The 25749-nt window shown below is 38.2% G+C and overlaps 3 protein-coding genes across 3 annotated transcripts in view; 1 reads left to right on the top strand and 2 right to left on the bottom strand.

Annotated features, from left to right (window-relative positions):
• The window catches only part of cemip2 (cell migration inducing hyaluronidase 2), a 33064-nt gene extending 25946 nt beyond the window's left edge, over window positions 1–7118 (bottom strand). The window contains exons 1-4 of the mRNA XM_087794734.1: window positions 6687–7118; window positions 3764–4121; window positions 2366–2506; window positions 1720–2290 (exon numbers count right to left, since the gene is read on the bottom strand). Coding sequence (XP_087650860.1) covers window positions 1720–2290; window positions 2366–2506; window positions 3764–4103 — 1052 coding nt within the window. The 5' untranslated portion in view covers window positions 4104–4121; window positions 6687–7118. The remainder of the gene's footprint in view (window positions 1–1719; window positions 2291–2365; window positions 2507–3763; window positions 4122–6686) is intronic.
• Window positions 7119–8351: 1233 nt separating this feature from the next.
• On the bottom strand, window positions 8352–23066 carry abhd17b (abhydrolase domain containing 17B, depalmitoylase). Its single transcript, XM_087794735.1, has 4 exons — window positions 22693–23066; window positions 18107–18583; window positions 11183–11362; window positions 8352–9646 (listed from the first exon to the last, which is right to left on the bottom strand). The coding sequence occupies exons 2-4, from the start codon at window positions 18571–18573 to the stop codon at window positions 9427–9429; spliced, it is 867 nt and encodes a 288-aa protein (XP_087650861.1). The 5' UTR covers window positions 18574–18583; window positions 22693–23066; the 3' UTR covers window positions 8352–9426.
• Window positions 23067–23614: 548 nt separating this feature from the next.
• On the top strand, window positions 23615–25745 carry c1h9orf85 (chromosome 1 C9orf85 homolog). The gene is made up of 4 exons (XM_087803404.1): window positions 23615–23773; window positions 23864–23970; window positions 24207–24320; window positions 25034–25745. The coding sequence occupies exons 1-4, from the start codon at window positions 23672–23674 to the stop codon at window positions 25269–25271; spliced, it is 561 nt and encodes a 186-aa protein (XP_087659530.1). The 5' UTR covers window positions 23615–23671; the 3' UTR covers window positions 25272–25745.
• Window positions 25746–25749: the final 4 nt, after the last annotated feature.

Consider the following 25749-nt stretch of genomic DNA (forward strand, 5'->3'; position numbering starts at 1 on the left):
GAAACGCAAGAGGTTTTAAAAAAGAATAATCTGTTGCGTCAACTTTAAAGTCGACATAAAAAAGGGGGCTTTTGAATTGAAAAATACATTTTATTGTATAAAATAAAGATTTTTAAACTCTAACATTTCAGAGAAAAATTACATTTTTAGAACCTTCCACTTGTCATGCGAAGAAGAGGTGCATTTAGAGGCCAACGTCACAAGAAAAACAAATAAAAACCATACATTTCCATAAATGTCAGTTTGCATTTATCCCAGAAGTGACTCTCGTAAATCATTAGTTGACTTTAATGAGACCTTAAAAAGTTCCCGTCCCAATAAATTGTTGCTACATTTCCTCCTGCCACCGGCTAATCCACAGCGAGCTAAAACAACAACCGGCTCTAATAAAGAGTGAAAGGATTAGCAGAGTGTGCACACTGTTAGCTGACACAGGAGCACCCGGCAAAATCAACTCTGAGCCCTTTCAAAAACCACACGGTTGTGGACGGCTGTGGATTTGTTGGAAGAACCTCCGAGCTGCCTTGGCGTCCGCCGCCACGAGAGAAACACGGCATGGGAGAAGCGAGTAAAGTGGTTTGCCTTTTTTTTTTTTCAGCACCACAAGAGTAAAAAAAACTCCTTCAGATAAATCAAATCAACGTGTGGTTTGATTTAAAAGAATCACTCGGGGGTTTGTTCGAGAGAAATTCAGGACAAACCCTGGAAACTGGGTATCAGTGAATGTAACCTCGGGTCCCGGCGCGAGCGGGGAAAACAGGAAACAGGAAGAGAGATATCAAGATATTGAGGTGGAATCCCAAATGAAAGGGCGGAGAAAAAGGTTTATTTTCCAACGCAGCAGGAACATTAAATGCTACATTGTTTTGTCTGCGTGCGTATGAAGGGGTGTGAAGGTGAAGGTCCTTCATAGAAACAAGGGGTTCATCAACTTCCTTTATCGGACCCCGTGGAGCGTAAGTAAACAACACACACCTAACAATGTGTCATTATCGCTACACCTTGGAAAATGAATTCAACAATCTCGATAAAGTGGGAAAAAATTCTAGTCAGTTGGTCAATTCTAAAATAATGCAAAAATACTGTATTTAAAAAAGATTAAAAAAATAAGTAGGAATGTAAAACATTTACACCGATAAAATGCTGTATTTTTATTTTTCTGTAATGATATTCAACAGCATCAATTTATTTTTTTCAAAATCCTTTTCTTTGTTTGGCTTTTAAATCATATTTTATTTGATCATAGTACCTTTATCGTTCATTTTATAATAAAGTGTGTATACAATAAAATATATATATAGTGTTAAACTTGGAATTTACGTGCAAATATTTTTAGTCGTTGTGTTGAATTTTGCGATATAACTTCCGGCCACTAGATTGCAGCAGTCAATAAGTCTCCCGCAGCTTAAGTAACAATGAAATCCCTCAAGATCTGGAGTCATGTGGTGATGACTGAGGACAAGAGGATACAGTCGACTCCCAGCGGCTTTTCTAAAGCTGATTTTTGGCCATATTGAAAACAATAAAAGCAGCTATGAATTCACCAATGGAAGAGGCAAGTACTCAAACAATATTCCAACTATATCCTTGTTCCTACAATATCGCAATCTATCGCAATATCGCAATCTAATATATGGTATCGTCACCCCTGTATCGTGATATTTACTGTGCAAAAAACACACCCATAATAATGAGTAATATTATATCAGAAATATTTACCTGTACTTGAGATCGTGGACCAGACTACTACCCAGAACCTGAGCGATGGCCTTCTTGGTTTCCTCCAGGAGGCTCTTGACGGCAGAGTCTCCGACGGCCAGGGTGACGATGCGACCGGCCGGCAGAGAGCGAAGCAACTGCGTCAGCTGCTGACTGTCGTTCCGGGAATCGTGCGTGTCGTAGCGTTCGGCCAACAGCAGGGCGGCGGTGTCCTGGTCCACCACGCGCAGGTTGATTCCGCGGCTGAAGTTCTTCTGGAAGGCGTAGCTCCCCGCGGCCAGACCTGAGGCCGGGATGCTCCGGGTCAGCAGGGACCACGACACTCTCTCGGTGCCGTGGAGCTCCAGGGTCCCTCCGCCCATGACGGCGATGAACTTCCCGCCCAGACCCGGGACCTCCTCCGGCGCCGCCTTGTCGTCGGAGCGTCCGACGAGGGAAATGGTAGCGCGCGAGCGGTAGCGACATTTAGGCGCTCCGACATGAAGAGCTCCGCCCTCTTTGATCTGTATACGACCTGTTCTCAGGGTGATGTTTTTGGAACCGTCGGCGTTGTCGGCAAAAACAACACGACCTTGAGAAGAAGAACTATTAGATTCGTAGCAAGAGGAAACTAGCGTTATGCTACACATAGCTTCATGAACTTTACCTCCGGACTGGATGGTGAGGGAACGGAAAGACGCCGAGGATTCCAACAGAAACAAGTTTCCCTTCCCGACGACCACGTCCTTCTGCGCTTGATGACCAGGAGTCCAGCTGCTCAAGGACGGGTGGTGGTCCGGGCAATTTTCTAAACAAAAACACAATTATAAACTTTCAATATGGATGTGAATATTATAAAAGGTTGAAATGTAATTAAAAATAAAAATAATGTAAATAATTATTTTTACAATTACAATAATTTAAGATCAAAATCAAAGAATCCTATTCTCTAAACACAACTATTATATACTCAAAAATGTATTATTTAAACACATTGATATTGCACCAAGTTTAATCATTACATGTGTGTATGTGAAAGGTATAAAGAGGAAATAATTTGATATATTGAGATACTGTAGGAAAACAAAATATTAGGTTTCTCTTTTAGAATTTCATCACAGAATAACTGTAATAGCATAGTTAACACAAAATACTTTTACATGCTTAACATAATCTTATTCAGACAGGGTTATATTTCTATTTGACAAGAGAACAAAACAAATAAAATATGTTGAATACGTGCATTTTTATTTTTTATTTTTTTCAAATCAATACAGTTCTTATAAATATCGATACAGAATTGTGAGAAAAACACATTTTGATGATCAAGTGTATCAATATTTTCTTACACTCAATTCATATCAATTACAATCTGAAAAATTGAGTAAAACATGGCACAAAACAATAAATGAAAGAACATTTAATTGCAATTACATCAATAAAAAAAGATATAAATAAAATACTATAAACACAACCCAAGACTGACGGCAACGAATAAAGGATTGTTTACAAAAATATGACTTTAAGGGGGATTTTTTTAAATCAAATATTTATTCGAACCTCCACTGTTTTGATTTATTTCTTTTTAAATCCACATGGTCCCATAAAAAAAGGATTTAATTAAAAGTCTGATGTTCTCAGATAAATACTAGTACAATTATCTTTGACTGTTCATGAACACGCTCCGTCAACTCCAGCGATTCATCCTCCAACCAAACAAGGAGCAAAAGGTTAAAAGTGCTAAATTAAATTCAGAATGAACTGTAATCTTAAGGGTTTTTCCAGTTCAGCTTTGAAAATAAAAACTTTCTTCGAAGATCTTTGCGAAACCGTCACCATGACCTCGTAACTCATCTCATCAGATTGGATCTGACATTTACTGAACAGCAAACTCTAATAAAAACCCTGTGAGTGACAGATTTGGATGGGACTTCCTCTTTTGTTATCCATGAGGATGACAGCGAAAAGATTTCTATCGTCAACATGTTTTCAATGTTAGTCCCATCGAAAAACCGAATCTCGTCTGAACTTTTAAAGAAATCAACTTAAAAAAATATTGACTCACCGTCTAAAACGTTCCGGCTCCTGAGGCAGAGCACCAGGATGAGGACGAAGAAGAAAAGTCCCGCCGACACCCCGAAGCAGATGAGCGTGTTCTTCCTCTGCTGGATGTTCTGAGCTCGTTCTCGCCGCTGGTTCTCCATCGACACGCTGAACGTGGCCTGCCTCTCCAGCGCCGCTCCGTGGCCTGCTTTATGGGGCGGGGGCGGGGGGGCTTTGGCAGGTGGGGGGGAGCGCACCACCGGAGCCACCCGGACCGGAACGTAGCCGGGGGATTTGGGATGGTTGCCGTTGGGCGGCGCCGCGAAGACTGCGTTGCGGCCCGGGCCATCGCTTGTCGGCATGGTGCAGGGGTCTGCTATCTGAGGGGGGAAATGAGACATTTTTTGCTCGGTGAAAAAATGTGACCCCCTTTTTTGTGTCGCCTTGAATTTTTAAGAGGTCACTCGGCAGGAGGGAAGGAAGTAAACAGTTAAGAGTGAGCAGAATCGGGCTTAAAGGTGGGGGAAAAGGGACCAATTCTTAGGAAATGACTAATACTGAGCCAGTAAACTTCCTCTCGGAGACACAGGAAATGATCCACCCGAAGGTAGACAAATAAGGGAATAGTACAATAAAATATTCCTACTGTGGTATCAACAAGTGATTTGAGAATTAATTCATTATCACAACATTCCTGAGACCATGTTAACACATGGCACCAATTACAGTTGGGAAGGAGTTCTCCAGATCCCCTTTTTTTTTTTCTTTTTTTTGTGGTTAATCCATACAAATATAGAAGCAGAAGTGAGGGCCTCACACACAAACACCTGTGAACACAAACAGAACTCAAGGAAATGACACAGCAGAAAAAGAAAAAAAAACACTGCTGTAACTTTCCTTGACATTTCGTGGAAGACTGAAACTCGGGGACATTCTCACTTTAAAAAAATGACAATATAAATAGATTACAAGCTCAATTTGAAGTGGAGAACAACACACTGGTGCAAACCTCTCGACAGCCGACTATTGTCTCCTTTGTCTGTCCGACTAGTCATCGAGTCGAGCCAGAGGGAGACAAACGTCTCAGTCATTACCAAGGAATTACAGCAGAGTGTTTTTTTTTTTTTTCATAGCTGAGAAGCGAGAGTCAGGATTTTCATTCCAATCACACGAGTGATGAACTCCCTGTTAATTTAATTTGATCTTCCAGGGGCTTGGATGAGTCGGATGAAGAAAATTGGAGAAGGTGAACCGCGAAGGGAATGGATTTATTACAAAAAGTACTTGCGTTTTTTTTTTTTTTAGAATGAAAATAAAGCTTTGGTTCAGTAGAGTCCATTATAACAGGGTGTGTACACTGAATATCAATAATTAAATTAATCCAAATGAATATTTAAAGAACAGGAAACATTTAATAAATAAGAATAAAACGTTCTTTTTTTAATAGAGCGTTACAAATCCTCGGTTTCTGTCACACACATGGTTTCAACGAGGGATTACTACAAAAGTACAAGCTTAATAGTTAATAGTTTGTTTCATTTGTGTAATCCTGCAATTTTAAAATGACTGGTGTACATGAGAGTGTTTTAAATCTTCTTAAAACACACTTTTACTCTTTGGCTTGTATCCAATCACACAGCTGATCACATACTACTGCTACTTATACACTTCATTTAAAATTGAGTAGTTTTATATGTTATTAGTTGTCTTATTGCATTTTATTATTTACTTGATGGATTTTATTGTTGGTTTTACTTACTTTTGTAAAGCATTCAGTGACAAAACGTGTGTTGTTCTTAAGGGCTTCATGAATAAAAGATGGTAAAGTTTGAAAAAAGATTAAAATGAATACATCTGAGGAATAGTTCACGTGTAGAAGTTACGCAACTAGTTGGATTCCAACACTTGCAGAGGAGACGTGTAGGAGGAGGAACATCGGAGATGGAGATACCAGGCGTTTATAATATGAAACGGACTCAACAATATTCAACAAAGATCACGCTTTAAACGGCACAACAAAGTTATAACTGAAAACATAAACCTAGCTACTGGAAAGCTTAAAGATATTTTTGCAATTACGAGCCAACATAAATATGCCATTATCTCCCTGTAATTGCAGGGTTGGTCAATCCAAACTCCATTTACCAACCACAGGCTAAAACCATGCAATCAGGTTTGGTTTCGACTCCCCGGAGGTGTTGAGAGTCGAGAGCGTTCCCCCGTCTTTACATGTGGTCAGTGATGGATGGCGGCATGTTCCACGGCTGTCACCGGGATGGATGCTCAAAAATGAACAATCCAGCATCTTTTCTACTTTAATCTAAATACCTGGTTTCCCCTTCTGTCTCCGTACAATCCCGGATAAGTGGGATCTGTGCTGTGGAATTATCCTCCAGGCATCTTCTGTCCTAATAACCAGGTTTATTGTCTTCAGCTCTGTCCATAAAAAACAGGGGGGGCCCTGTCACAGGGACTCACCTTCATATATAAAGGATGTGTGTGCCACAAACAATTCTCTTGGGTCACAAGACTTTGCACTTTTCACGTTAACCCCTCATGACTTTGTCTGCTGCTGATGTGTAAAGACACTTTCAATAAACTGAACTAAATAATAATGAATGATGTGTGCAACTGGAAACTAAAACTTAAATTACTCCAAACCCGATTATCTAAGTTTTTTATGTGTTTTTTTTACTTTAAAAACTAGAAAAGAGAGAGTTAAAGATATAAATGAGAGGCTAAATATTGCGTGTTTAAACCAGTGTTGCATTAAACAAAGTATCTCGTCTGACAGTTCATGGTGTAAAGGATGCAACAGGAAATGTTACAAAAAAACTTGTGTAAACTAAACAACCAAAGCATTCATTAAAACCCCTTTTTTTTGTGGCTCCACTTCATCCAGATCTTGACCCGGGTTCACCTCCCAAAGGTCGCTCCAAACGTACCGTCCGCGAGGCTGTCCTGCTCCACCTCCGCTCCGGCCATTCGCTCGCAGACGAGCCCTAGTTTCTCCGACTCCAGGGGGGCTGAGATTCGAGTGGAAACAGCCCCTCAAGATCGCACACTCAGCGTCCTATGTCCCTCTATATATACTTTTCCTTTCACATGGCGTTTTTTGTTTCCGGTCGGTGGGCAGTCGTGCTGCCGATGGTCAACCCCCAGAAGTCTGACCCACCGAGCAGCAGCCGCGGCCAGAGGCAGAGAGAGAGTGGCGGTGCGTTCAAGTGCTGTCGGGAATCAAAGCTACCATCAAATGTAATCGTGGAATAAAACGCAGTCAGAGATTCTGATTCAATTAATTATATATTTTAAAAAGTCCATCCGCGAAAAATCGTTTTTGACAGTAAATTTAATGTCGAAAATCTGATCAATTCGAAGAAAGTCATGAGTAAAAGGGAATTGATTTCGAAATTCTTTGAACGCCTCCTCGAGCAACGTGGGTAGATGGGAGGAGCCAGTCGAGAGTAAAGCAACACCGCCACCTGCTGGAGAGAAAGAAAAACAAAGCGGACGGGAGTCCCAGCTATACGTCACTTTCTTCTTGGACCAGAGACAAGCAATGAGGTCATTAGAGATGAGGAGACTGTGGGAATAAAATGTGTGACATTGGACTTTTAAAACTTAATTTTTACACCATTAAAATCAGACTTTGAATTTGAAAAAACATAAAATGTCTGTAATTTTGTTTTGCCATCATTTTTTTTTCAATGTAAGTAAGTAAGTAAGTAATTTTCATCATTATATTGTATATAAGTGTAGAATTTATATGTAAATATATATTCAGTGTAAACTTTTAACAGCATCAAAACTGGGAATTTGAAATTGAAAAACCATCAAATTTAAAGCTCTGACTATTTTTTTGAATGCATAAAAAAAGTGTCAAATTAAATGTGTAAAAAATATTCAGTGTAAACTTTACCAGCATCGAAATCTGACTTGGAATTTATGAAATCATCAAATTTAAAGGTCTGTAATTATGTTTGCTGTCCATTTCCAATCCATACTTCTTTTTTTAATATTCAGTGTAAACAAAAAAATTGTAAACATGAAATGTTTAAAAAAATAAATAAAAAGAAGACATTTTTATTTGTGCAGACTTTTCCTTGATTTTCTGGAACTCCTGTGTTGTTCTCAGTATTATCTTGACCTTTAAAATATATATTTTATTGAGTATTGTTTTGATTGTTTAAGCGCTTTGTCACCCTTGTCTGGAAAAGCGCTATATAAATATAGATTACTTACTTACCCTGGTCTGGAAAAGTGCTATATAAATAAATATTACTTACTTACTTACATTCAGCGTAAAATAATTAGGTGCCAACATCCAGGCAATGAAAGAGAAGCAATTGATCCGTGCAGTTGGGTCACACACCTATGTCACGCTAAGGTCATGGAAGTAGGCGTGTTCCATAGCAACCAAAACTTGTAATGGTGCTTCACAGAGTTTGTTATTGTTTGTAACATTATATAATAGATATTACTTGACACGTTGCACCAGTGCGTGGCATTTAAAAAAATTGAGTTTAAAGATTTGTATACTATATAAATTGATCGTTACAAATTCAGAATTAAAAATCCACAACCGTCAATCAAACAATACTGCTTATACATTATGTTTTGAATATACCATTTTATTCTCCATCAACATCATGTTTGTCAACATACTAGCTCCTTCTGTGCTGAAAGAAAAAATAGTCACAAGTTCCAGGGTTAACTGAAAATCCATTAAACATTCGGGGGAGGGAACATGTAAGATACGGTTAGTAAAGGAGACACAAGATTTGTTTCCATTTAAAAAAAAACAAAAAAACAAAATAAAAAAATGAGACATCCAGTACAAATATTATTTACAACATGACAAACATTAACAAAAGATCCTGACGGATCGATTGAACACATTTCTTCCATACATCTGGTTGATAATCAGACCTGAATGTTTACAGTAGCACCCATAGGCGTGATGGTTTCATCTGTTAGTTGATAATCGACCTGGTGAACACTACGACTGCATTTCTACCCGAGTAGTATGACATCAGGTTTCTAGAGTTCTCATGGAAATGAACATGGGTTTTTTAAAGATTTTAACAAGAAATACAATTAAAAAAATAAAGGACAGAAATATGGTTGGATGATAAGATTTTAGTACGTATGGGACACCATTTTTTTTTGTTTAGAATAAAAGCATTGGGCAACACTGGCACTTCTTAAACTAACCATCAGTTTGTCATGTTGGTTCTCCAGTGACTTCTGACGTGTGCAAATTATTGAAAGTATAGAAAAAAAAAAGAAAAATCATTGCCGAGAGTGTGATCGGACCACAGTGATAGAACTCAAGTTAGACTGAGGAATCTGGCACACGCTCAATGATCAAGGCTGTTTCTCAGAACCTGGCGAGTGGATCAAGAGGTTCAAAAACTCTTTCAATTAAAGGCAGCGGAAACGTTACACACACACACATGCCAGCTGAGCTGTGGCTTGGCATGTTCCTTCTCTAGCATTCAAGATATGTGCAAGAGTGCAACACGATAAAACAAGAACAGAACAAAAAAAAAGTTTCTAAAGGTAAATTATCTTCAAGTTCACAGCAGTTGCATGTGGCGTGGTTGTTGTTGTCGTTGTTGTTGATGATGATGGGACTTTGGCTCGACAAGCACTGAAAACTCAACCAAGCATTTCTGTCGCCCCCTACAGGTTGACCAGCTCCTGTGCGACGAACTGTTTGAGCCTCTCCAGGTACTGTCCGTAGAGCTCCACGTCATTGTGACCGGCCCCCTCCACCCACAGGGGCTCCACGGGGCGCTGGCAGCGTTCGTACAGGGCCAGGCCGTGCGAGAAGTCGATGATCTCATCCTCGGTGCCGTGGATCACCAGGACCGGTGACGTCACCTTCGAAATCTTGTCGATGCTGCAGAAAAAAAAAGAGATTGAGTAAGGATCATGTTCAGTGAAACCAGCAGAAGATTATAACGATAATGTTTTTCTATATGGAAAATTGCCTTAAATAAAAGCAGAATTAAAAACTGGGTACATTTAAAATAAAAAATGGACATACTACAATAAAAACAGCACAATATTAACATCAATATGAAACAAGACCAGATTATGCGAGTTAATAAAATAGAACATAAGAACACATTGCAAAAAAAAAACAAGAAAATAGTTTTAACCAATTGATTGTCTCTTGTTTTATTTTAATTTATCGTATTTTATTGAATTATTTTTTCTCATTCGTATTTCATTTTTTATATTCTGTAATGAAACCACAACGAATTCCTGTGTTAGTTTTCTGATTATGAAGATGAATCCAGTTTAAAAAGTTAAAAGAAAAAATAAATATAAAGGAAAAGTGTACTTTTAAAGGAGCTTTAATATATATATATATATATAAAATAAAATAATAATAATAATATATATTTCAATATATATAATATTTAATATATTATACATTAAGAAACAGGTTTACTTGTTTACATGTTTATGTTTCTATATTATGCAGATCATCTTGATTCTAGATGATGGCATCGCTTACCAGCAAGGACTGAGGTCCCAAACTTGTGGCCCGCAGGCCATTTGACGTCTAAGATTTTATAGGTGCCGGGCTGCAAGATTAGGCTCCATCTTTGCACATTGTCAGCTAGTTAAGAATTTAGATCATCACTGTATCAATTGTTATCATTCATATGGCTTTGATTATGCGGTTTGTATGGATTTATTACAAAAATAAAAATAAACTATTCTTACAAAACGTGTTTGTGTAAATTAAATTTGATCAAAGAGCCCCCAGGCCAGAGACCCCGCCTTTTGTTTTTCGATCCAAGGCCTGACCTCTCGAAAAATGGTGTTTAAAGAAGATCAACCTTTATTTTAATGTAATAATTGGATAAATCGTTTTTTTTTTTTTTTTTTAATCAAAATAATTATATTTTACATAAAAATAATAATTAATATATTTTAACATACAAAATTGCAAATTGCTTACACATTCTAAGCAAATGACAGGACTTTACTTTTGATTCACCGTTAATCTTGATTTTTTAAATTCTCCATAAACAAATCCCTGCTTCTTCTTATAATAAAATCTTGAACGTTCTCTCCTGACATCTGCAGGCAAACTTCGTTATAACAGAAATATCTAAAAAACATTTTGAAGAAATTTCTTCACCCCCTTGATTCTTGGCTCATGCATTCCATGTAAAAACACATTTTTTACGTTTTACGTTTTAACGTTTCTTAGTTTTAAACACCAACAAAGCCAAGAGAACGAAAACTTCACAGATATTTTCGAAGCAGTGCCAATACGAACGCATGAATAAACGTGCTACATGACATGATTACAGTTTTCCACCAACACAGCCAGGAGGGCAGATGTAAACATCGTGATAATGTCTTCACTCCATCATGGAGGTCACATGTCTTTAAGATGGAAGACCGGTGTACTCACTTTGGAAAGGCATCGAAGCAGTAGGTCTTCTTCGTGTCAGGGAACGCCACTCTCATGCCAGAGGTGAGCGGAGAGTGCAGGATGACTGCGGCGCTCTCGTAACGTGACGCCAGGTCCACAGACGGCACGGTGCCAATGCTCTGACCGTAGACGATCACATGCTCGGGCCGGATGCCGTACCTGCAGGAGAGCAGAAAACACACATCATTACAGACTTCTTTAACGTAAACACTTGAGGCACTTTCAACACCACAAACACCTGCTACATTATCATTACTGTAATACCACGAGGGGTGTGTACTAGCAGTACAATATGTATTACAATACCGGGGCATTGATATGATATCTGGAGATATGTTGCAATACTGTAGTAACAAGGGTATATTTGTAGTATTGTCCAAGTACTTGACTCTGGTGTTGCAGAATACACAGACCACATGACATGTAACTGCTTTCGTTTGTTTTGAAAACCAAAATGTGTCCAAACATCAGATTTTTAAAGATGCTGGAATGGATTGTATCCTCTTGTCCTCAGTCATCAATCTCATTGTTCCTGAAGCTGCAGAATGTAATGATAGGTGACATCCAGCAACTGGAAGGTTATTTTCAACATTAAAATTAACAAACGCTGTGAATATTGGCATTTGAATTAGAAATGAAAGAAATCGAATTATTTTATGAAAACATTAATAATAAAAAAAATGATAAAAAAAAAAGGAATATGAACTGGAAGCCAAAAAGCCATTTTTTCTTTTTTAAATCGATTCAGTATCGTGAATAAAAAAATGTAGTGAAAGGTGTCATCTAGCAACTGGAAGTTTAATTTCAACATGAAAATGAACAAACACTGTGAATATTGGCATTTTAATTATAAAGTATAAAAAAATCAAATTATTTTATAAAAATATAAACAATAAAAACTGATAAAAAAAAAAGGAATATGAACTGGAAGCCAAAAGCCATTTTTTCTTTTCTAAATCGATTCAGTATCGTGAATAAAAAAATATATATATATATACATGCAAGTATAGAGTGTTTCTCACACAACTCATTAGTATTAATACTCCATTTTAAGTTCAAAGGAATGTTCATTTTGAAACAGTTCCTTTGTGTATAACTTCCTAAAAGTCTAGAAATGTGTTTCACAAGAACCACAAGCCAGACTGTGAAGAAACAGGAAGTGGATTGTTTGTCAAGCACTTATGAATATTTATTAAAAAAAAAGAAACTTAAAACAAAACAGTGATCTTGTCTTCGGCAAGAAAGATTTACACATAGAAAGAAATAAACTAATGTTTATTGCTTTTAACTGATGCTAATCAGCAGAGTGTGATCGTGAGAAACTATTTTACTAAATCTACAATAACCGATTTTCAGATTAAAGGCAGTTGTTAATCGTCGTAAAAATCGTAGACGACTACTTCAGTCCTGTGACTCATGGAGAGAGGTGAACAAGATGTGAACAGATAAAGGGAAAGACTGAATACAACAGACAGAAGCAAAGAAAAGAATGAAGGAGAAAGGGGAGAAGAAGACATTCCTCAGATGATTATGGAGAATGTGAGCCACTACGACCAGGGAGTCAGCTGATGACCTGGAAACATGCTCCAAGAACATCACTGTCTCGCCTGACACGCTTCAACTCGACCAAACTAATTAAAACATTATTTTGCTACAGCTTTAATCACAAAACGTAACATTAGTCGCACAAAAATGTGATCTTTTAAAATGTTTACGAAGTCACCGGCAGGAACTGCAGAAGTGTTTACCATCAGCGTGTCAGCTGACCTCGCCCCATTATTATAAATAGTGGAGAAAAGTGGAGGGCGTGAGAGAGTTGCAGAGAGTAACGACAGCAGTGTCAAGGAGGATTAGATGAAGATGGATTAAACTGGCTATACAAACTATTTTTTTTCCAATTCAACTTATTATATGTCAGGAAAATTGCGAACATATCTCCATGGAGGTGCTGAAATATTGCAATAAATTCAGTGAAAGTAAGACATTGTCCCGTGAGAGCATTTGCAGAAATGCAAACATGTATTTACACAACTCATAATTAAATTAGGCATTAAATAGTAATTAATTTAAGCAAGTAATTTATATTTGTAGAGCGCTTTTCTAGAGCAGGGTCACAAAGCGCTTAAACAATCAAAACAATACCCAATAAAATATATACTTAAAAGGTCAAGCAACAGCCTGGAAATACTCAGCCAGAGTCACAATGTTAAAGGAGGACCACAACTTGTAGGTTTTGTGGGTCATGTTTGGTAGCGAGCTGGCTTTACAATTAAAATGAAAAAACACTTCTGTTTGATCGATCATAATATTGCTCTACTCTGAAGACAAGAACAAAATGTGCACACAAGCAAGTCTAAACAGCGTAGGTGGTTATGATTTACTACTTAACTACGAGTTGAAAACTGAGTTTTTGTGGTCCCGCCTCCGGTGGAATAGTGTGACTGCAATGTCGTCAATGATTTGTTTTGTGTTGTTGCCAAATTTACTCTTGTTTTGCAATATTTGTTTGCTATACAAAATAAAGACTCTTGTCTGTCCGTTTTTGGTTTTATCTTGCTGGTAACTTTAGAAAGTCTCTCAGTAGATTCCCATATTATCTGGTTGTGTTCTGAAATAATCACATTCTGGAAGGATGTACTTTTTAAAAAGTTTAAAAAAACTGGCATATAATTTCCCATAGACTTTTACTTATAGGTATCTTTGTAATACATTTTCCAATACAGTACTGAAGGAAGACAAATACCTTGTAAAAAAAAAACCTATGGTTGTGTGCTGCAAGAAAACCATCAACGATTACTGGTACATGGAAACACCAAAAAAAACTTTTCTGGATATCATCAGATGCATTTGCATTCACGGAATAAGAAGAATAAGAAGGAAAATGCTCCAGGAAATGGTATTAATGGACAAGAAATACATCTATGCGGCTTAATGACTATTTCTATTCCATCTTTTGTCCTGTTCTGTAAAGCAGTTTGGTGGTCACACAACACAGAAAAGAACGACTTATCTCCTACTATCTTCTACTTATCTGGGTGAAGCACCTTCAAAAACAACAACTGAAAACTGGCCGTAAACCTTTACACCACCATCGGTGTCACAACATCTAGCTGGGTCATGGGAAACGAGGAACCGTCGTTCAGGGTCTCTCCACGGACGACAGGAAGTTGGGTTAGGTAAGACGGAGCGCTACGATTCACAGATATCTTGTGACTTATCATTCACATCACCGCCTGAACTTGTGACCCGTAGACTATAGAAAGCCACAGCTCCATGGCAACAGCCCCCTCCCCCCACACCGCCATCCATTACTGGGTTAGACAGGATTCCGATTGATCAGGCATCACATCCTCCTTCTACTTGCGACGCCGTGTCCTTTTCCGGCTTTCTGATGGAAAGTGATGGGTAGATATTCTAGGATATCCTGGGCATATGTTCTTCTTTTCTGCCATCTGCACTACAGCGGGGGATCCCCCAACCTGACGCGTACGAAAAAAGGGGAGATTTCAACCTTTTTTTTATTCTCACCTATAAATAGTCTCCGGTTACACAACACCTTCAAGAAAAAAAGGGTTTGAAGTCGTGACTTGTTTTGAACACACCGTAGAGTTTAATTGGAAGTCGGTTGCCGGGTTACCCGATCAATGCCGGACCAGCAGAACCAACTGCTGGCCTGCCTCCATCTCAGAAGGGCAAGGAAAAAGGATACAAGGGCATTCTTCAGCAGGGACAAACACACTGTACCCGGTGTGTAATCCTTGGTGTCATAATAGAGGCTGTAGCGCTGCTGACTCACACGCCGACAGCCACTCCCTGCTCAGGTGAGGCGAACCTTGCTCCAACAACTTCACACAGGAGGAATGTTTGAGTTGGTGTAACCTAAAAAAAAACAGTGGCTACCATCTGTCTGAGTGAATAAACTTGAAGTCCAGAACCAAAATCTGATGTTGACACAATCCATCCTTAAGGAGAGTCCTTTCTATCTTGCTATACACGTTAAATATTCCCACCCAAATACACGACTAACCTAAAACCGTTTAGCTGGTCTGAGTCACTGGGCATCTTGGACATGACCTCGGGTTATAAGTGTGACTGTTCGTGATACATGACTTCAAGATACATGTTAAAGCACTCCTGCTTTTTATCTGCTTTCCGCTGCTGGGAGTTAATAAACACCAAACAAAAGATCGACCCCCGTAAAAAAAAGGGCCTGGATACGTTGATAAAACCACACACGACACTCCAGACAAAATAGGTCACAGCCTAGAAACATGACAATCACGCCTCGGTACAGCAAGTCATACAGAAAATAAAAGTAAAACATATCAGACACAAAAGTGTAGACTATGTATGAAACAATATAAGGTATTATACAGTAAAAAAAACTCGCAAACACATGATAATCACACGAGCTCCAATACAAACTGAAATCATAATCATAAGGTCTAGAAAATCTGCACATTCTATGTTAGGTCCAGTGTAATTATGATGATAATAACATCATAAAACCTAAAAAACGTCACTTAACACACATCCAGCAGTCGTTATATTTAATTGATTTGTAATCCGAAAGGTCAGAGAATTGGAAAACAGACAGCTGGTCAAAATCCCTGATAAACAACCATATTATGATTGAAAATACGGGAAAAAAAACGTACATTATTATCAATGTTGGTTTTAAGTTGATTCTAAAATGTAGTTTTTTTGGTTGTGAAAGAATGTTAAACAAAGGACGGATTTCGATCGTTGTGTGATTTGAACGTCTTTCCATGTTTCAGTACTATTTACTAACCTAGCGCTAGTGCGACAATAATCCCATCTGCAGCTGTCAAATTGTGAGACGTTTGTCCCATATTCTTTAAACAACACGCCTTCATCACACAAGCCTGTGGTGAGCATGAGACACTTGGATTCCTCTCGTGATAAACATCATTTGTCAGCGATGACCTGGAATATTTCTCTAAAATTTGGTTTGCAAATAGGGTCGCAAAACAACCCTTGGGCCAAATTTAAACGTACCTGGTTCAGGGGTCACATTATCCTCTAACAAATTCATTAGGATGTTTTTTTTGTCCTTGCTCATAGTCACAGGACCTCTTTTTTCAGGTCATAATAGCTCCCAGTTTTTTGTTATGATAGAAATAAAATTCAATTGTTTTCTGAAAAAAAAATACAATATTTATACAGCACTTTTCCAAATGTTAAGAGCTTATTTTCAGTTATGCTGCTCTGGTCTTAAACCCACAAACCACGAGGCGAGGGACGGACTTTGTACCAGGCTTTTGAAATATCTGGCCAATTTTCTGGGGCAGATTTTAAAGGGATTAACTTGGAAATAAAGCAAAAGAGATTGATGTTAAGCCAAGATGTGTCCTGCTGTTGAAGATAAACAGACGATTAGCGCGAGGGCAAAACTGAGTGTGCTTGAGTAGAAAACCATTAGGGAAATATGCACAGTGCAAACAAACTTGTGTTGAGGTTTTCAAGAGTACATCGCGAGCCAAGGATTTGCATCTTCTTTCAGACACCGTCTCCTCTTGATTCACCTTCATTACTAGGATGCGACGGCAAATTTGGACTTGAAGGAATCCATCCGTTTGTATTGACAACTGGTCCTTCAAAACAAAAAGTGACAACTACAAACATAAGCGTCGGTTCAGAGGATCTTCATCAAGCTCGCACAGGAAAAGCAAGTTCCTCTTTAGAGAAGAGGCTTCTTCCTGTATTCGGGAACTTTACAGTCAGGAGCTTCCTGCTCAGCTTGTCCAGCCCCATAGCTACGTCGACAATTAGTATATTTTGGAAACAAGTTCAGCAAAAGAAAAGGAGTTGAGCAACGCCGGCGTCAGCTTTTCTGCTGTTGGTATTGCTAACAAATTGTATGTTTTTATTCACAAAGACGATCTCTTCACACATTTAGCTATGACGACTCATTTTTTAGTGTCATTAAGTTCACCTTTTTCGGGGATGAATGCAACAGTATATTGCTGATCCTTAGATGTGAAATTAAATTAAGCAAAACTCTTAATTTAGACTTCAAAAGTAAACATTTTGAGAATAATTTTTCCTAAAATTGTGGCATTTCTGTGAGACATTTAGTCCAGTTTCCTCCAACAATCCCCAACATAAAATGGCAAATACGTAATCTGTATTTGTGCGGAAAAAAACTGTTGTTGGTCTACATGTGTATATATAAAATAGCAAAAAACAAACAGCTAGAAGACCCAAAGAAAGAAAGAAAAATAGACCAAACAATGTTTTTCCACCTCAAAAAACTTCCATTTATCATATGAAGGCCGACTCCTGAGATATTAACACTTTAGATAAATAGTCAAATAGACTGAGTTGGTTGAAAAGGTTACTAAGTAATTAAAGTGTATCAGAAACTAGGTCACACCCGATACACTTTGCCACCATTTATTACTTCCTGTTAGAGGTGAGCCAGTAATAAAATGTTAAATATAGATTCTGTTCCATAATACGTCTAAGCTGTGTCTAACATTTGGCCCCTTGTGTTATTAGGCTACAGATTGAACAAAATTACTTTAAAAAGGGTAAAGTACTTATTTATGACCGACCACGTCAAGTCCCTTCACATTTGTTTTCTGCTAAATAAAAACAGTAGATTCATGTGGATTCCATGTGTAGCAACTGACAACACACTCACCATTGTGGTGTAAAGGGCAGAAATGACAAAGATCTTGTTGTTCATAATTTACCATAACACATATCATGAGTTACTAGTGTGCGTTTGTTTGGTCTATAATGCAATTCACAGTGAAATCCTCCAGTAATCCAGAGGTGTCCCAACTTGAACCACTTCTATAGACTTCGGAACAGCTGCATTTATCGCATCACTGGGTTTCGCCCTTAACTTCATCAGTACATCTTCTTCCTTCTTACCGTGATCTCAGCGCCTGCCACGCGGCGTCGACATCGGCGTACAAGTTCTTCTCCGACGGTTTCCCGGAGCTGGCCCCGTACCCGGAGTAGTCATACGAGAAAACGTTGCAGTTGATGCGCGATCCCAGACCGATGTAGAAGCTGCTCATCTGGCCCAGATCCACGGCGTTTCCGTGGGAAAATAACAAAGTATAGCGGGCGTTCGGGGAGCAGCGGACGAACATGCAGGCGATCCGGTTCCCTCTGGAGGTGCGCGTCATGAAACACTCGATGGCTTCCCGCTCGCGCGCCGAGTACTGCCAGTCGGCGCGCTCGGAGAGGTGCAGCGTCCACCGGCTGCCGCTGTCGTCGCTCATGAGGCTGTAGGTGGGCTCGGGGGGAAGGAAGGCCAGCTTGGAGGCGATCTTGCTGGGGCATGGCGGACAGCAGAACAGGCAGCACAGCTCGCTGAAGGACAAGTGGTTCATCCTCGAAACACTGCGAAGGACAAATGTTACATGTTGAATACAATGCCATTTTATTGTTAGTTAGTGTCGAAAACTGTTTGAAAACTTCATCGAGAAGAAGCGTTTCTCATGACTTAGGGCGAGGTGTCAAACAAGTTTAGTAGCGGCTAAAGAAAATATTTACTTTACTTTATTTATTTGATCATCATCAACTTTCTTTCTTTCAAAGTTAGTTTTAATCCTACTGGAAGTTTCATTAACGTACAATCGTTGATCAAGGAAATATCCGTTTCTAATGTTACCTTCAACACAGCCTTGTTCATGGGTCACAATATCAACATGAAGGCCAGGTTTTTGGCCTTGAGTTTGGTTCTTAGGTCGTTCAATGTTGCACACTAAGAGTAATAGAAAGTATCAATAAAGTGATATATCACAATATTTGATTCAAGACACTGTATTAATATTAGACAGAACTGCATCAATTATTTTTCTTTCCCCATATTATTTTTTTTACTTTAGTTATTTTAAGGTTTACAGTTCAAAAAAAGTAAACTCATCATTAAAATAAAATAATTCGATTTTTTGTATTTTATTTTAAATTAACATGCAAATATTGATGGAGTTTTTGTGTTTTAATTAAACTTCCCGCCGACGGGAGCAATCCTAGCCTTCTCTGCAGCTAAAGAAGAAAATCAAATGCCACGGGATCCCAGTGATGACTGAGAACGAGAGGATACAGTTTACTCTAGCAGCTATACATTTTTATGGCTGGAAATATTTTGGTTTCAAAACAAATTAAGGTTGTTACGACTTCAACGAGAGTCATGTCAATTCTGCAACGTCAACGATTCAAGTACTCGGGACAATACTACAAATATATCCTTGATCCTACAGTATCACAATATATAATATTGTTGTCCATTTATCAAGATGTGTATGGTATCGCTAGATTCTTGCCAATACACACCCCGCACAACAAATTGAAATGCTTATCTGTAAAAGACACACACTAACAGAAATCTGCTCAATATAGTCCATCTATAAGGCTATTCAGTTCTCAAAACAAATCTTGTCAAAAGAGGTCAGTTCTTTGATCCTAAGTGAAAAAACCAACTTGATTTTAAGAGCTTGAAATGCATGAAACCAGGGTCACAAGCCTTTCAGTGCATCACATTTGCACACATGAGCAAACACTATGGAGGAGAAATAACGTCGAGCATTTGTCTCTTGTTACAGCCTTAAGGCTTCAACAAACCGAGAGCATTTACTCTCCTTGAAATCCTGCACCTTCGACAGAAACTGGCCTTGTAGAAATGATACTTTCTAAACCTGAAATAACCATTTACTATTGAGCAGCAATAATTTAAGAACCGATACTAATTTGGAAAACAAATCAACCGCTGGCACAGAGGAATGAAACAGATTTACCTCTCACGTCTACTAAAGGCACTTTCCTGTGTATGTCATGGCAGGAGAATGTCTTCTGTATTTGCCACAGAGCTGCTAAGAGCCATCACACCTTTTTGGGAAACACGTGCATTTAAAGTGCAAATCGTACGAATGCTTTACCAAGCACGCGTCTTAATTTTTTGTCACTAAGCCAGTAAAGCTGACGGGTTGCATTGAAACTGAGGAATGCTGACTTAAGGGTTCTGCCTGTGTTTACCTCGGTGTGAGCCTGGAGGTAGAAGAGATTCCTCTTCATCTGTGTCTCCATGTCACACATTATTGAAAATAAAAAGGCAACCACAACCTATGGTGACGTGATGAAGTATTCCATTACTACATCAGGCAATCTTGAACTGGCCACTGAAACCATGATGCAGACATTCGACATCTATGAGCAGAGTTGGTATTGGTTAGGAGTGTAAGTAAATATCGATACACTTAAATGTTGCATTATTTTTTCATGTTACCTTATTGATATTAAAACCCACTGTAACAATTTTTACATTATTTTAGATCCTAGGCTTGAGACATATGCAATGAGGAAAGAGCATAAAAGGTTGTAAAGACAACTTTTAAACACTCAACAGCAGGAGACTATTCTAGGCATTGCCAGTCACAGGCGCCATTTTGACCGGAAGTTTTATAGCATTTCAAATCATATCTTATTCTTAACATAGTTTTTTATGGTTTATATTTTCATAAAGTGAGCATAAAATAACACGGTGTTTGTTCATTTTATGTTGCAATTCATCATAACATCCCCAGCAGCTAAAGGAATAATTAAGTCCTGTGTCCTAAGTGTCCCAGGAATGAATGAGGACGAGAGGATACAGTCAACTCCAGTAGCTTTTAAAATCTATTCTTTTTTGCAACGCCAGAGTACTTGGGCAATTCTACAAATACATCCTTGTTCCTACAGTATGGCAGCATATTGCAATATATTGTAATATTTCACCTGTACAGTGATATGTATTGTTACTACTGGTTCTTGTGACTCCGATTATATTACATTTTCATAAACTCACATTTTTGTTATGCACACCAAAAATCTATTGGTTTCTTTGTTGCAAACACAAGACCCTGCTTAACAGCTTTAGCTTTTCTTTCTGTTGTGAAATGTTTACATTTTCTGTGGATTTGGGATGAAAAGGACCCAGTTATTTATATAATAAGTAAACTTCATCTTTCTCAATAAAGTAGTATTTGAAAAAATAGGGGGTTTTTTTTATGTCCACTGGTGGATTATTTCTACATTTAATACCATTATCTTTTACCATTCCTTTAGATGTGTATTGTTCAAGCGCTTTGTGACCCTGGTCTAGAAAGGCGCTTTACAAATAACTATTACTTACTTAAGTTATGATGCTGTGTAGAACTAGAGATTAACTGTATGTAAAACTGTTGACTTTTATCACTGTGTAGTCACTGAAACGATGGGTACGTTACAAAATCAGTACAGGTGTCTCTCTTTATGTAGCCATTAGCTACTCAGCCAAAGTAACTTCTTTTCATTTGATCTCTCAGTATGTCAGTCCTCTTTTATCACATTCAAAAACCTAATTGGTCATTTTCTCGCTTCTGTTACTTCCACCATAGTTTGGATACTTCTCTCGATGTATCCAAACTATTTTATTTCAAGAACTTTGTGTTCACATCTTTTTTTTTTTTACCAACAACTGTCCCTCAAACACTCATTTATGTAGTAGTCCTGTCTTATAAATACCAATGAAAACACAGGCACCTTCAACTCTGACACCATTGATCCCAGAATAACAAAAACTAGTCCATTTTCCAGGAGAAATCTAAATGGTGAGATTAAAATTCAGAAATAGGACTATTAAACCCTTAATATATATTTAAGTATAACTAAAAAGTAGTTAAACCCAACTTCCTTATTCTGAAAAGTACTGTGGTGGAACCGAGTGAATGACAGAGGGAGGAAACCCAACACAGATCCAAAACAAACACACCGTTTCCTGGATGTCCTTTAAGATAGATTCTTAAATCGTTTTTTTTCTTCTTTCATTCCAGGTCAAAACACACTTTACAGACATCCCTCCTTCACTCCAGAGTACAGATCCTCTCTACTTATGTGTTCAATTTGTGTCCTCGGAAGAAAACCTTCTTCCACTTGATTTACCACGTGCCTTCTGGCAAAAAAGAAAGTAGTCCAACCCCATCATGTGAGATGTTTAAAAAAAAAAAATAGAAATGGTGGTTTTCCCCCCTTTGTAGTCCATGATTGATGATGTTTTAGTAGAAAAAATTTGATAGCCTTGTTTCAACCACCGAGTCATTCTCATGACTGTCACAATTGGCCTACATTTAAAAAAAAATGTGACAAGATAATGAATCCATTGATGTCGAAAAGTAAAATACTTTTCTTAAAGAGGAAACTATCATATTATTTTTTTTGCCATATATTTTTAATACATTTTCCACACAGATAAACTGTAAATTATTGTAGGGTTGGGGGGAATTTAAACTGAACATGAATACCGAGTAGATTAAAGGAATAAACTACAAAGACAAGAAGGTAAAACATCCCTCACATCGACTGAGGCTCTTCTAAAAAATGGTGGTAATGCAGCAGATACAGAGCATTGATTTTCAAGTGGATTTAAGACACTTCACCACACAATTGAATAAATTCTGTATTAGTGAGGAAATAACATCTGTCAGTCGCAGTACCTGGACGTGAGTGGTGTCCTCTTGGTTTTTTTTTAGGGGGAGCTTCTGTGCTGGCCGGCAGTGGTCAGTGGTGTTCTCACCGGCGGTGCTTATTTCCTCCTCCTCTCGACGTCTATCGCTGGAATGAACTTATCTTCGGTTCGATCGGTGCCGAGTGTATGTCAACAACAACAGCCACGAACCGCGCCGTCCTCCCGTCAGTCAGACAGTCTCTGCCGCTCGCTTCCCCTAACATATGGTCCCGGATGACAACAAGGTCGAATCGAAGGGAAAAAAATGTCTTAATTTTTTTTTAAAGCGAAATTAAAACGAACCAAGACTAAATAAAGTAGTGTCTCCGGTTGACGAGCGAGGCGGTTATCAGCACTTGACTCACGAACATCAGCCTGTCGATGGGAAAATTATACAGTTTGTTAACAGGGGGGAGGTTATTGACAGGTACGTCGACCAACCACGAGCGTATCTGTTTTATAAAGAGCCAATCGGGTAGGAGCTGGTTGCTTTATGGGTGGTTCATTCGACTGCAAGGAGTGGTGGCTTGAGCGATGACCAATCAAAGATTACTATTAGAGGGCGTTAGCCAATCAGAAACTCGGTAGGCGTTGACAATGGCAGTGGTTCCGGCGATAAAAAATATTTGTTATAACCAATTTTTATTTTTTTTAATATTATCATTATTATTAAATTAAATAAATTGTAGATTATTTGGCTGTGTGTTCATTTTTTAGAGGATACGAACCGAACGAATTTAACTAGAGCGATAAAACCAGATATACATTTTTACATATACATATTTATCCTTATATTTATTATTTTAGCAACCAATAAATGATCTATTCGCACGTTTTCTAATTATTACTGTTTTAAGCGCAGTTGTATTTTTGACCGGAAGTGAATGAAGTATTTCCGGGTTGTGGATCTCCTCGGCACGGAAGTCTCATGTGAAAGTTTGGACATGTGAGATAACATTCTATTAAACATGAGCTCACAAAAAGGAAATGCGTCGAGAACCCGCGGCCAAAAACACCAGAACTCTGTAGCTTACCGCAACGACAAGTATGGAGCGTCCGCGCAAGTAAAGGTTCGTAGGATGTTTCCACTGTTTACGTATTACACGAAAAAAAACAAACCATGCTGATAAAAATGTGTGTTTTATTGTAATCCTACTTAGCTTGCGAACGCAAAGATTCACGATGGCCTCTGTGAGCACTGCAAAAGTATTCTGGAGTGGAAAGTCAAGTACAATAAATACAAGCCTCTGACTACAGCTAAGAAGTGGTAAGTACTATTTTACTGACAATACAATAATGTATTGTGCCCAGGAAACCATTACAAATAGGTTTTACTGTGTATAAAATACACATCCTTCTTTCTTTTAAAAACAAGTTTACAAATTGTATGCATTTAATTAATTAATTACATTCTATTTTATTTGAAGTGTCTTTATAAATACAGCCTTCTTACAAGAGGAGTTAAGACTGGTTTAATGACAGTTTTGTTGTTTTCTTTTCTAGTGTCAAGTGTTCACAAAAGAGTGTGAAGGATGCTTACCACATCATCTGCAAGGCCTGTTCATTGCAGCTGGACATTTGCTGCAAGTGTGGAAAGAAAGAAGAAATTGTCGTACAGTAAGTATCCCCGTGAAAATTGACTTTTCCAAAAATGTATGAACAAAATCAGGCTAACCTATTCAGTAAGAGATGTTATACCCTTAGCTATGTGTGCCAATAGCTCTCTCTGGTGTCTGTTTGTTGATCTCCCGAGAGAGATATGTGTGGACACTTCATCATCGAGGCGTCCTACCTGAATTCTAACCTCACCTGGCTTCTGTCATAGTACATACATAATTAGATCAGATAAAGTTTTAATAAAGTCTGTCTAATCTCTCTATGGAGATCTTCTTAAGGGAAATTAGGTAATTAAGATCTAGATGAAGAGAAAACATTGATCAAGAGGTGATTGAAAACTTTTCACTTCTGGCTCTGCTTCTCTGTCTACAGATGGGCATAAAATAAAAGCCCTAGTCACTGAAAACACTGAAGGAATATGTGACATTCATGCTCAATAAGAAATGTGTTATTAGACTCAAACACCATTTTTACAATTATAAAAAGGAAAATTGAGTCCGAAGTTGACAAACTCTTGAGTCGTTGAAGCTTTATAAAAGAGAAGCAACAGAAGCAGTATTTAAAAGCTTCAATGGATCCCGACTCCAGTAGTTATATTAACAAGACCGCCATCTTGTGGACAATATGTATTCATCACATCTGTGTACCTAATGAAAAGCAAACGACCGTAGTAGGATGAATAATGTCGACAATCTTTTGTGTTTCCTCACTAGAATAAAGACTGATCAGGACCGTGAAGAGCCATTGAAAGAGGACCAAAAGAAATGCAAAAGCAAATGTAAGAAGGACAAGAATGGGCTTGATGATGATGATGACGAGGAGGAGGAGGACGACGATCTTGAGGACTTCAGTGAAGATGATGATGATGATGTGCAGAAGCTTCATCCAGTAAACGGACCAAAAATATCAGCCGCATGTCTGAATGTGTCAGGACTGGACATTAAGAGCTGAGTCAGCTGGTGATGCACTTCAGTGACACCCGTGCTAAAGGAAGTCAAGACTTGACCTTTGGAATTTGACAAAGTTTTCTTTTTTAAAAATAATACTTCCTTTAAGCGTGAAGGAATTTCCTGCTGTTTGTATCATATGAATATTTGTCATTATGACGTATTGACATCCACACGCAGTGCTCTGGTGATTTGTTCATCAATATCATGGGCTATAATGTTAGATAACTGTTGAAAAAGAAGAACCGTCTCACATGATGCAACCAAGCAATGTGTAGCAAGCTTGAATTGCCGTGGTCATGACAGGAACCCACTGAAGTGTTTTGAAAGCAGGCTGTGAAATATTTGTCAATCTATAAGTGGTATCAAGTGTTATAATGACACATGAATAAAACAAAATGGATTCAGAATTAAGGAGTTTGAGTGAGGTCACATAAACTGGTTTTACCGAATTATTTTGCCACATGTTGAATAAACTTTTA

This window comes from Callionymus lyra, chromosome 1 (assembly GCF_982586985.1).
Source record: "Callionymus lyra chromosome 1, fCalLyr1.hap1.1, whole genome shotgun sequence".
NCBI classification, from domain to species: Eukaryota; Metazoa; Chordata; class Actinopteri; order Syngnathiformes; family Callionymidae; genus Callionymus; species Callionymus lyra.

Coding starts and splice junctions, on each gene's coding strand:
- c1h9orf85 (XM_087803404.1), top strand. CDS start 23,672: ATGAGCTCACAAAAAGGAAATGCGTCGAGAACCCGCGGCCAAAAACAC. Junction 23,774..23,863: donor GAGCGTCCGCGCAAGTAAAG/GTTCGTAGGATG, acceptor AATCCTACTTAG/CTTGCGAACGCAAAGATTCA. Junction 24,321..25,033: donor AAAGAAGAAATTGTCGTACA/GTAAGTATCCCC, acceptor TTTCCTCACTAG/AATAAAGACTGATCAGGACC.
- abhd17b (XM_087794735.1), bottom strand. CDS start 18,573: ATGAACCACTTGTCCTTCAGCGAGCTGTGCTGCCTGTTCTGCTGTCCG. Junction 11,363..18,106: donor TGGCAGGCGCTGAGATCACG/GTAAGAAGGAAG, acceptor GCTCTCCTGCAG/GTACGGCATCCGGCCCGAGC. Junction 9,647..11,182: donor TGCTTCGATGCCTTTCCAAA/GTGAGTACACCG, acceptor TTTTTTCTGCAG/CATCGACAAGATTTCGAAGG.